We start from the raw sequence: 12,352 nt of genomic DNA on the forward strand, positions 1-12,352 counted from the left end.
AGATACCCTGTCTCAACCTACAATGCCAACATCTTACAGCATTTTGGAATCTACAGGAGAGTGACTCGAAGGGAGTTCAATGGCAGCTAGCTGCTAAGTAAGCACTATCATCCCCTCAAACACTCTCTCTCTGACAACTCCCACTTCAACAGGTGAACTGGAACTCACTGCTACCCCCAAATCTCTCTATCTCTCTCTCACCCATAGGTGACAAGAGTGTATCCACAGTGAGTCTGGCTTATGACCCCCCATTGTGGACCCACAAAATGCCACAGAGAAGGAATACAATAGGCAACACAGGAGTATCAGAGCCATCATCGAGCACACATTTATACAGCTCAAGAACCACTTCAGATGTCTTGACCATTTGGGGGGGGGGGGGGGCAGCTGCTTTACCAACCAGAGGTGGCTCAGATATTCATTGCCTGCTACATGCTCCATAACCTTGCCTTTTGAAAAAGGCAGTCCCTTCCAGACCCCCCACAGCAATACCATCAACAACCACTTGATGCAAAAGATGTAGAGACCCTTCCATGCCACAGAGCTGACCAGGGTGAATTCCAGAAGGGGGGGGGGGTCTGTTCCAGGCAATGCTTAATACAAACTTCTAGTAAAGATCAGTGAAATGAACAGTTTTATTTGTGTATACCCTGTCATAAAGCACCACCAAATGCACCATACCCCTCCCCCCCAAATAAGAGCTGTATCTAGAGCCCATTGTGTACTTCCCCCTCCCCTTGCCTCAGCGTCTCTATCCCCCAAGTCCCCTCCGAGCCCTCCCAGGCCCTCCTCCTCTTGACTATACTGAAGCACAGGAGGCAGCTTCTGCAGCCTCAGTCACTGCCAGAGTCCCCATCCTCAGTGTCACTGGTGTCATTGTCTTCAGGTGCATGCCTATGAAATTGCAACCATTTGATAAGTGTGGTATATGGATGGTGTGGTACAGGGCCCAGGATTGCAGCATGGTGCTGTTTGGCAGTCGCTTTGACTCTGCGCTGGCCTAATGCTGGAGGGTGTTGTAGGCTGCTGAGCAGGGGGCTAAATGGTCTTCTGAGTCTCAATGAGATTCCACAGGTCACTCTGAAGGCCTTGGATCTGGGTGCTGATGGCTGTGTTGTTTTGCAAAAACATTCCACAGGACCTCTGTCTGCTCCCTCTGGGCTTCCAAGCCATGTCTCAGGAGCTGCAGCTTCTGCTGACGATAATCAGCGAGGGAAATATTGTCCCAGGAGTCTTTGAGCCAGGCGGATAACATATCTGTGCTGCAGATATGATCCCGTCCTCTGGGCAGGTCGGCTTCCCTTACTGCCCTCATCCAGTTCACCACCCGCATCAGAAAACTCAATGGGAAGGGGGGAATAGACTCCAAAGATGCATTATCCTCCCCCCCACAGCTGCAGCCTCCTCAGCTTGTGCTGTTGCCACATCCTGCTGAACCTCGATGGCTGTCAAAGCTACATCCTCTGCTTCTCCATCACCTTGCAGTGGTGGCACCTAGAGCCCACTGGGTCTTGTCTCTTCATCTAAGCTGACATTTGCATAGGGAAAAGGAAGCATATGTGTGTCATGGCCATCTCTTTGACCTACCACAGCTTACCAACATTTCTGTCTTTGCCCCTCCAAGTCCCGTTCCAGTGTCCAGGTCAGAAGAAGTGCTAGTGTCATGCATACAAAAGGTGTATGTCACTATATACCCACCCATCAGAGCACAATGTGAAGGTGAAGCATGTTGCTGTGATGCAAAGGGGCCTCACACAACCACCTGACGGTGAGCAGTCAGAGGAAATGTGAGACAAAAGGGGTACTGAGTTATGGTGTTTGGGGGGGGGGGGGGGTTGGAAGGGGACAGTGCTGTTGGCAGGGCCGCCATCAGAAATTTCTGAGCCCCTTACTGAGCAATCCTATTGGGCCTTCCCCCCCCCCCGACGCCCCCCCTCCTTCTTCCATGGGCCGAATACACACAGACTTTTCTGCTAATGCTCTACCTAAGCCAGTCCCGTAAAATCTTCTCACGTCCATTGGATGATTTGGCATAGAGGAGATATTCATAAAAAGAACGTCCGTCAAGATCTTTACTCATAGACTGTGCCATTTGCTTTAAATCATCTTCCATCATTAATCCAAATTGCACAATTCTTTCTCTGTCTTTGTCCTGAATGGCATCTGGCCACATTGCTGGATCCTTCCAGTCAACAAATTTATGAGCAGGCACGGAGAATGCATTTTTAAACAAATGTAGTTTATCCTTGTACTCCTTATGTAATTTTAATCATCTATGGATATGTTTGTATGTTTATTGTTCAAATGGTTTTATTTATTTCCCCAAATTTATTTTTGTTATACGCATTAAAATATTTGATATTGCGTTTAAATCAAAATCTCAATAAACTTGAAACGAGTGCCCGTGAGGTTGTGGGAGGGTTAAATACTCAAAACTTAGAAGAATAACAATTTACTTAAAGTTTTTGCTATGCCAGCTTTCTGGTATCTTTACATACAGTGGTGTACGTAGCATATGTAACACCCGGGGCCCATAATTTTTTGGCACCCCCCCCCCCATCTGTAAGAAAAACATGATTTTTAGTAACAAACCACACTTCACACATGAGTACCTAGGAAAAGGCAGCATCTTACATATTGCAGTGAGCAGTACATCAATACACCCATTGTAAAACTAAACAAGCCAGACCAGCACAGATCAATCCTACACCGTCAATCCTAACAGAAAACCAGGTCTTTCAAACACAGAACACAGAAAACACCTTCGCCTAGTATGGAATATGTCATCACAAACTAACCCCTCACTCTTTTACAAAACTGTAGTGTGGATTTTAGCCACAGTGGTAACAACCCTGACGCTCATAGAATTCTGAGCATCAGAGCTGCTACCACCACGGCTGGCGCTAAAAAACGCTCCACAGTTTTGTAAAAGGGGGGATAAAATAGAAATACACAGTTTCAACGCTCTAGCTCAGAGATGCCCAAACTTTTTGAGCTTGTGAGCTACTTTAAAATGACCAAGTCAAAATGATCTACCAACAATAAAATTAAAAAACACAAAGCACACTATACGCTGAGAAAATGTTAATTATCATTCCTATTCTGGGTTTTTTTCAAAGAGGTCAAGGCAGATGACTCAGTAACAACCATACAAAAATAGACAATTATACCCTCCATCCTTTTTATTAAACCACAATAGCAGTTTTTAGCGCAGGGAGCTGCGCTGAATGCCCAGCGCTGCTCTTGACGCTCATAGGCTCCCTGCGCTAAAAACCACTATTGCGGTTTAGTAAAAGGGGACCATATTGTAAAATATAGACAGCAGATATAAATTCAGAACTGTGCATAGTAAGTGAAGGGAAGTTTTCATCTCTGGGAATTTACCCAGTTAACTATTAAGTTATTTGGGCAAATTCCTTTGAAAACTGTGGTAATACTGCCTCCACTTTGCTAAATTTAAAATAAAATCTTTTTTCCTACCTTTGGTGATTTCATGAGTCTCTGGTTGCACTTTCTTCTTCTGACTGTGCATCCAATCTTTCTTCCCCTTCTATCAGCCTGTATGCTTTCTCTCCTCCAGACCTCATTCCCCTCCCCCAACTTTTTCTTCCTCTCTCTCTGACCTTTCTTTCTTTTTTTCTGTTTCTCTTCTTTCCTTCTGTTTCCCTGCCTGCCCCCTTTCTTTCTTTCTCCCTGCCGTTCCCCAAGCCACTGCCACTGCCGCTGCCATCGGGGAACAGGACCCACCAATGGATAACAGGCCCCAAAGCCGACGCCGACGCCTGCTCTCCCTGCTTCGGCCCGATCAGTCTTCCTCTCCCCGACGTCAATTCTGCCGTCGGAGAGGAAGTTCTGCCCAGCCAGGCAGCGATTGGCTGGCCTGAACTTCCTCTCCGACTGCAGAATTGACGTCGGGGAGAGGAAGACTGATCGGCCCGATAGATTAGATCGCCAAGACAAAGTGAGTCCTGGGTGATCGACTCACTTTGCCTTGGCGAGCTACTGGCGTTCCTGCCTTAGAACACTGCCTAGGACCCTGGGGGAGCCCGGGCCCCCTGTCAGCTCCGGGCCCCTGAATGCAGGACTGGTAGTACTGCCCTGATGGCGGCCCTGGCTGTTGGAATGGGGAGTAGGGAATCAATGTACCTGAGGTGTGTGTGCTCCTGCAGAGATGTCCTGGGTACCCACACCATGAGTGACAGTTGGTGATACAAAGTTGAGCACTACCTGCTCCAGTCAGTTGAAGTTGGACATATCTGCATCAGCAGACCTGTTACTAGCTTTGGTCCATACTTTTTTCTTGATGGCTCTCCACTTCTTCTTGCAATTTTCCACATTTCGGTTATGGCAGTGGACTGCATTGATAAGGTTGGCTATAGCAGCCCACTCCTTACTCTGGAATAGGCCCCTAGCTGTTCTCCCTTAGGAGAAAGCAGGTGTTGATAGTAGGCCTGGATCTCTCTGACCAACATCTCTGTCTCTGCCTGGGTGAAATTAGACTTTCATGTCAGAGGCTGATCTAGTTTTTGCTGCTTTTTGGAAGCCATGGCTATGAAATGGTAAGAATTTGAAAGTAGTGGTCTGGGCATTTACATAGCTGGTTCTAGATGCCAGTGTTCACCCTAGCGCTTTTTAGCCGGGCGCTCCACCTGGCTAATTTAGGTGAGCGCCCAGCTGTCATCGCGGTCGTGAATCCTGCTGCTGCTGCTGCCGCCACCACCACTCATTTTTAAAAACCCCTATCACCAGCTTGGGGATTCCGCAGGCCTGACTCGGCACAGCCTGAAGAGCTTTTTTTTATTTGCTTGTGTACTGAATTTAAAAATAAAGAAAGTAAACCCCCACCCCCCACACACACCAAAAACCAGGCGATTTTTCAAACCCTCCCCATAACACTAGCCTGGAATTTGTATTTTGTGTGTGTATGCGATGGGCGGCTCCTGTTCCCGATCAGGAAGACGGGCCTGGGGACGTAGAAAATTGCTTTGGGGAAACGCAGCGCTAGCATGCTTCCGCCATCATTTTCTATTCTCTATACCCTGGACTAGCAGCAGCACTGCTCTCTCCTTATTGTAATTTGCCTGACAGCTACAGTAGCGTTATCTAATCGATTCCCTTCTGCAGCCTCGGGGACTTTGCTAGGCTGCCCCACCTCCGATGATGATGCAACTTCCTTCTTCCTCGGAGGTGGGACGGCCTAGCAGAGGCTGCTGGAGGGAATTGACTCGCTAAAGCTACAGCAGCAGTCAGGCAAGTTACAATAAGAAGAGAGCAGTGCTGCCACTAGTCCGGGGTATAGAGAATAGAAAATGACAGCGGCAGCAGGAAGACGGGAAGCATGCCAGCGCTGCGTTTCTCCAAAGCAATTTTCTATCTCGCCAGGCCCTGGGAGGAGTGGTACCGATGGACCTGGGAGATAAGAGGGAGGGGTGCTGCTGCTAGTCAGGGGAGAGGAGAAGGTGCGCTGATAGGAGGTGAGAAAAAGAGACTATATGCTCTTACTAGGACATCCATACCTGCACAACTGCTCTCGATATGGTAGTTGCCTGATGCTGAGGATACACCTAGCCTACTGGACCCTTCTGCTGTAGCTGTGTTCAGGTATGCCACCACTCCTGCTCACACTGCTTCCTATGATCTTGCACATGCAGCTGCTCCATTTCCTTCCTAATAAGAGCCTCCTTGCTCTATCTCATGATCTGGCTAATGGATAGCAGGTGCTACAGCCAATGACTACAGGACAAGCGATGGACTTGATTCCTGTGACCTCTACCCTTTGCCGACACTCTTCCTCCCTGGTCTGTTTTGTGGATCCTCCCTATATTTCATCCCTTCCTCTTTGTGTGTCCAGGTCCCTTCCTGTACTTCCTTCCTCCCTCCCTCCCTCTCTTTTATCTGTTCTAGGCACTTCATGCTTGACTCCCTTTCCCCTACTCTCTCTCCTGGACCCATCCTGCACTATCTCATCCTCCCTTGGTATCTCCTGGGCCCTCTTCCTCCCCCTTGGTTTGTCTTGTGGTCCCTCCCTATGTCTCACCTTTCCCCTCCATTTATCCTTGACTCCTCCTGCACCCCATCCAGCAGCACATAACACTTCTATATCGCAAATGCTGCTAAGTTCTATGCGGTTCACAAAAGATAAAAAATACAGATGAATACAGCAAAGGGTATCTAACTTCCAAAAGATTCTATAAAAAGATGGGTTTTTAAAGCATGTTGGAACTGTTAGAAGATGTAGATACGTGATTCAGGTCCTTCACCCATGAAGCTGTTTGAAAAGACAACAGACGCTCCTGGAATTTTTTAAATTTACATTCATTTCCTGGAATGTTTGGAGTTCGTAATAATAAAAGATTCCATAAGATATTCTGGAATAAGACCTGTCAGGGCTTTAAAACAAATACAGCCAAACTTAAACTTAATCTGCGTCTCAACCGGCAACTAATGCAATTAATGAATAGAAATAGGTAACGAGATCATACTTCAAAGTCATAAATCAATCTAACCGCTGCAATCTGTATTATACGTAGTCTTTGAATATTTTTTTGTGCTCCAGCAAGATGAACGATATTGTGTCTCCCGCTCTCTTCCAGCACTACTGCCCCCCTGCATGTGTCCAAGGCCTCATTTCTCCACCCTGGTTTGTCCTGTGCTTCCTACCAACCTACCCCTTTGTGTGTCCAGGGACCCTCCAGTACTCCCTTCCTTTAGTCCTGGGCCTGTTCCATCTCTGTTAGTTTGTCCTTGTTTCTCCAGTGGCAGAGCAGGGTTTCCCTCCCCATATTCTGGGGCCAGCCACACCAAGCTTAGGCACATTTTTTGACGTTTCGATGTTTTGATTATGAGCCCCATAGCATTTAGAATGGACTTTACAAATCATTCTTCAAAGTACTATTCCACTAGTTCTGAGAGGTAGAGGACATAATAGTGGTAGGATTATATAGATAGATGAGAGATTCTCATTTCAACTTAACTAAAATCAAGTAAATGTATAGCACTGTTATTACAATTCTTTCTTTCTAACAAGTAACTAAGATGCTAATGTGTTTGGCTGTTAGGCACCTCCTTCAAAATAAAGTTCATGCATAATTAGAATTACTGCATAGCATTTAATTTCAAATTAGATCATGCAATCTATTAGTAACATACTCTAGTCTTGTAGAATTCCACTAGAAAAATATTTAAGTGTAGTTAAAAACATACATTAAATATTCTAAAAGTTTTAATACAATCATCAATTTCTATTTATACTAAGACCAATAAATGTGTAAGCATATAGCCATTTAATCTTCATTTAATTTAACTAATGCCATTTTGAAAACAATTACATTAATTTTGCCATTCACAAACCTGCCAAGTGCAGTCCTTGGAATCTTCCCCATCTGGCATTGGGATCACAAGCAGGTTCTGAAGAATATATGCAGCCTAAAGACATAAGTAAATATCAACACTGCCACCTTGCTGCAAAACATCAAAAAAGCAGCAGAAGAGAGCTCAGAATAACTCTTATCAGCATCTTATTTTTCTTTGTTCAATAGGTCAAACTTGTATGCTGAGGAACACATGCTGCTTTTTATTTGTTAAATTAATCCCAAGAGTTGATAGTGCATCAATTTAAATACAATATTTAGAAGCAGTTGCTTGTTTTCAAAGTGTGAAATGCTTATGTTGACTTACCTCTTCATCTTTTATTTATTAGCTTTGATAAGTTTGCCAAACTGCTAATCACTTCAAATATAAGGTCCAAATGAAACTATAATTAAACTCCAATATTTCAGAATAAAATCTCAAAATCCACAAAAAAGGTGTGTGTGTTCAAATATCAGAATAAATTCATCGCATTTGCCACATATGTAGTAGACAATGACAGCAATTTTCTTGCATGAATGGTGGTATGCCAAATGGCAGCTTACCAAATGTACGAATTGTGGTAAATCAAATTGGGGAAACATTAAGTAAAGGCAGTGGAGCCAGGACAAACTGGAGCCACATAATAAGTGCAGGTAAAGGAAAATACTATACTATTTATTGTAAGTAGTGGGTAAGAGTCTTGCTCCATTCACAGGTGGGGGAGAGACAAATAAACAGAAAAATGTTCTTTAGACATAACAAGGTTCTCCAAAGGCCTGCTCCTGCAGGGCCCAGCATACATTGCTGTCTCTGAACACAGCAATACACTTTACTTGTCTCTGGCCTGTTTCTCCTGAGTTACCAATGCAGTCTGTAGCAGTTACTTAGAGTAAAAAAACAAACCAAAGTTGCAAGGTTCCAAGTTTAACTTGGCTGACCTGACAATAGCAATTACAGTTCACACAGATGTGATAGAGGCAAAAGGCAGCTGGGTGTTATTGCTTCCCTCTTGACCTCCTTAACCTAGCTGTGCCCCAGGCTTTTATACCAGGGAAAAAGATCCTTTCTTGATAAAGAGAGAAGATCAAACAGCCAAATATATTGTGTACTAGCTGATTACCCGGCGTTGCCCGGATATTTATTTATCCCAAAATGTCCAACCCCCTACATGTCCCACCCCACTATGTCCCACATGTCCCACCCCCCACGTTTACCCCCCCCCCACATGTCCCATATGCCCCACCCCCATGTCCCAACCCCTTACCCTCCACATGTCCCAAAGGAATGCCCCTCTCTATGGGGCTGAACTTAGACTTAAACGGCATCGGGAGTGTCGGTATTCATCTCTGCGAGCCCGAAAACTATGGGTTGGACATTAATATCTGTCGCTTTTGATAATTTTAACATATCACCCCCCTTCCCACCCCCACAGTATTTTACCCCGTCCCACCTGCACAATATTTTTCCCCAGATAGTAAGTCATATGTGTACCAAGTTTGGTTGAAATCTCTCCATGCGTTTCAGAGTTATGCTGAGTATTCATCTGTGAGCCCGAAAACACTATGGGGTAGATACTAAAATCTGTCATTTTCAATCATTTTTACATATCGCCCCCTTCCCACCCCCACAGTGTTTGTCCTCAGATAGTAAGTAATGTGTATGTCAAGTTTGGTTGAAATCTGTCCATGCATTGAAGAGTTATGCTGGAACATACATACATACACACACACACATATATTCAAATTATAATGTGAAATATTTGACAAAATGAATAAAATACAACTAACGCAAAACTTGATTATAAACAACATTTTTAGTTTCACCTCCAGGAGCAAGAACATATAAATTCTTGGGTGAACCCACCCTTGAGCAAGCAACATAGAGTTGTTGGCCACGAGACCCCCAGAACATATCACCCCAGGTAGTGAGGGATCTGCATACCAAGTTTCGTTCAAATCGGTCAAGCCGTATTTGAATTACTGTGAGAATGGCAGCTTTTTACATTTTTTCAATTGACATGAATGGGTGAAATCTGATTTTCTGTTTGTAGCTCCGCCACGTGTGCAGGTGGGCCGCGATACCCCCAGAACATATCACCCCAGGTAGTGAGAGATCTGCATACCAAGTTTCGTTCAAATCGGTTAAGCCGATTTTGAATTACTGTGAGAATGGCAGCTTTTTACATTTTTTCCATTGACATGAATGGGTGAAATCTGATTTTCTGTTTGTAGCTCCGCCCACGTGTGCAGGTGGGCCGCGGGACCCCCAGAACATATCACCCCAGGTAGTGAGGGATCTGCATACCAAGTTTCGTTCAAATCGGTCAAGCCGTTTTTGAATTACTGTGAGAATGGCAGCTTTTTACATTTTTTCCATTGACATGAATGGGTGAAATCTGATTTTCTGTTTGTAGCTCCGCCCACGTGTGCAGGTGGGCCGCGAGACCCCCAGAACATATCACCCCAGGTAGTGAGGGATCTGCATACCAAGTTTCGTTCAAATCGGTCAAGCCGTTTTTGAATTACTGTGAGAATGGCAGCTTTTTACAATTTTTCCATTGACATGAATGGATGAAATCTGATTTTATGTTTGTAGCTCCGCCCACGTGTGCAGATGGGCTGCGAGACCCCCAGAAAATATCATCCCAGGTAGTGAGGGATCTGCATACCAAGTTTCGTTCAAATCGGTCAAGCCGTTTTTGCGTGATCGCGGCACATACACACACACATACCTCCGATTTTATATATATAGATTACTGTGTCAAAACATGAAGGGAGAGTCCTCAGTTTTCACAACTTTGCGCCAGGTAACCATAAAGGCAAAGTGCTTTTATATAGCTCTCTTGGAAGGGTGTTTCAGGCATCTACTACCCTTTCTGTGAAAAAGTATTCCCTGATGTTACTCGTAAAGTCTAAGGTCATGAAATGAGGTTGCATGACCTTAGACTTTACAAGTCCCATCCCCTTTACCCTTTAGTTCAACCTGGTCTTCAACCCCCAATAGTGACTCTGTAGAGGAAAAGGCATTTTACATGAAGGGTTATCTCTTATGGCCTCTCCTGTAGTTGCAAAATGGTCAAAGACTTATCACAATGTTATAGATCTACTTATGTTTTCACTGTAATTCCTGTGACGATTGACCTGGCTTCTTAATTAGGTAATCTGTCCTTGAACTGTATAGGCATAGGCGGAATAAAAGAATTTGTATAACACTTAAATGGGCGCCATTTATGATAATGGATTTACTGATATACTGAAAAATTAACTAAGGCCAGAAACTCATGCTACAAAGGCCAGAAACTCATGCTACAAAGACATTAGATCATGACGATACTTAATTCCAACCTTATGATTATGGTAAACTTATATTTTGCAGTTTAATAATTCAATTAAAACACAAATTATTTGCTAAGGAAGGAACAGAGAAGAAAAAAAAAAAGGCATACCTCTCTGCGTACCATACTACATTCTGACTGGTCCAGGAGAATATTTAATATGGTTCCCCACAATCCTCCTGAAATGTTCTGACAGCTGGCTGCTAAAGCGATTGATCCCATCTCAAGGGACGTTAGAGCTGATCCAATTCCTAGACAAGTGAACCTCACCTAACATAATTTGGGGGGGGAGAAAAAAAAAAAGAACACTAACCTTTTTAGAAAAAAGTCAACCTTACTTCATATTCAAACCCAAAGGCTATAATTTAACTGCTTGTTATGGTAAAGAATGATTAGGTTCATATTTCAATAATCTTCTTTCTTGTAGATGTGTCTAGTGGTCCTGAACCGTCTGGACATATCAAAGAAGTTCCCAGAATCTAGAGCAGGCACACTGAGTCTACCTTCAGAATGGAGGACCGAAAGCGGCGTCTTTCCTGGCTGCTACATCCATCCTATAGAACCTAGTATGAAGGGTAGACAATGTAGCCGCTCTACAGATCTCCTCGGGCGAGACAACCCTAGTTTCTGCCCATAAGGTAGCAACTCCTTTGCTGGAGTGAGCTTTCAATGTGATCAGCGGCTGCTTATTGCAGCCCTCATACTTGGAGGAAAAGGCCATCTTAATAATCTGGAAATTGAGGCTTTAGACGCCTGCCTCCCGATCCGAGATGTGAAACTCATTGGTAACTTCAAGGTACCGGAGGAAAGTCCACTAGACATCCAGCAAATGCAATGTCTAGTCCTTTTTTTTTTTAACCCCATTGGGTGGAAAGTGGGCAAGCAGACTTCCTGGAAGGATGACAAACTTTGGTAAGAACAGAACCATGCATATTATCACACCATCACTTGATCACTTAATCACTATGTAATTTCATCACTAGATTTAGATTTATTATATTTTATTAGTATCAATATTTATGTTCATTAGGACCCTTGAAGAATGCGTGTTGTCCGAAACACGGACCGTGTCGGGTCCCTTGGTTGGTAATAAGGTTGTATATTTACTTTTTTCAGTAAAGTTGCAATAAACAGTGCCTGTATCCTGTACATGGTCTGCAGTTTTCGTTTTGGTTTTTGCTTGCTGCTTGGTTTACTGCAGGTTTCGTTGTTTGTTTTTTTTGTGCTGTTGCAAACTCATTGGTAACTTCAAGGTACCGGAGGAAAGTCCACTAGACATCCAGCAAAAGCAATGTCTAGTCCTATTTTTTTTTACCCCGTTGGGTGAAAAGTGGGCAAGCAGATTTCCTAGAAGGATGAGACAACTTTTGATAAGAACAGAACCATGCATAAGGAGAGCCCTGCTTCCATAATTTGGAGGAATGGCTCCCTGTAAGAAAGAGCTTGCAACTCAGACTTGTCTTGTCAATGTAATCACCACCAAGAACACTGTTTTGATCGCAAGATCTAAAAGGGAAGCCTCATACAGAGGTCCTCTAAGACCCTGCAATACAGTGTTAAGATTCCAGGAAAGGAAAGAGGGATGCTTTGCAGGTCACAACCAAAGAACCCCTTTAATGAATCGGGTGACATCTGGGTGAGAGTCCAAAGAGCCTCTGTCCACCCTCA

General features: G+C 44.2%; 1 protein-coding gene across 3 annotated transcripts in view; it reads right to left on the reverse strand.

Annotated features, from left to right (window-relative positions):
* RTTN (rotatin) overlaps positions 1 to 12,352 on the reverse strand; it is a 385,080-nt gene that overhangs the window by 146,263 nt on the left and 226,465 nt on the right. For all 3 annotated transcript variants that reach the window (XM_033934249.1, XM_033934250.1, XM_033934251.1), the window contains 2 exons: positions 10,796 to 10,954; positions 7,351 to 7,425 (listed from right to left, as the gene is read on the reverse strand). In XM_033934249.1, coding sequence (XP_033790140.1) covers positions 7,351 to 7,425; positions 10,796 to 10,954 — 234 coding nt within the window. The remainder of the gene's footprint in view (positions 1 to 7,350; positions 7,426 to 10,795; positions 10,955 to 12,352) is intronic.

The sequence above is a fragment of the Geotrypetes seraphini genome, chromosome 2, assembly GCF_902459505.1.
Source record: "Geotrypetes seraphini chromosome 2, aGeoSer1.1, whole genome shotgun sequence".
Classification (NCBI taxonomy): domain Eukaryota; kingdom Metazoa; phylum Chordata; class Amphibia; order Gymnophiona; family Dermophiidae; genus Geotrypetes; species Geotrypetes seraphini.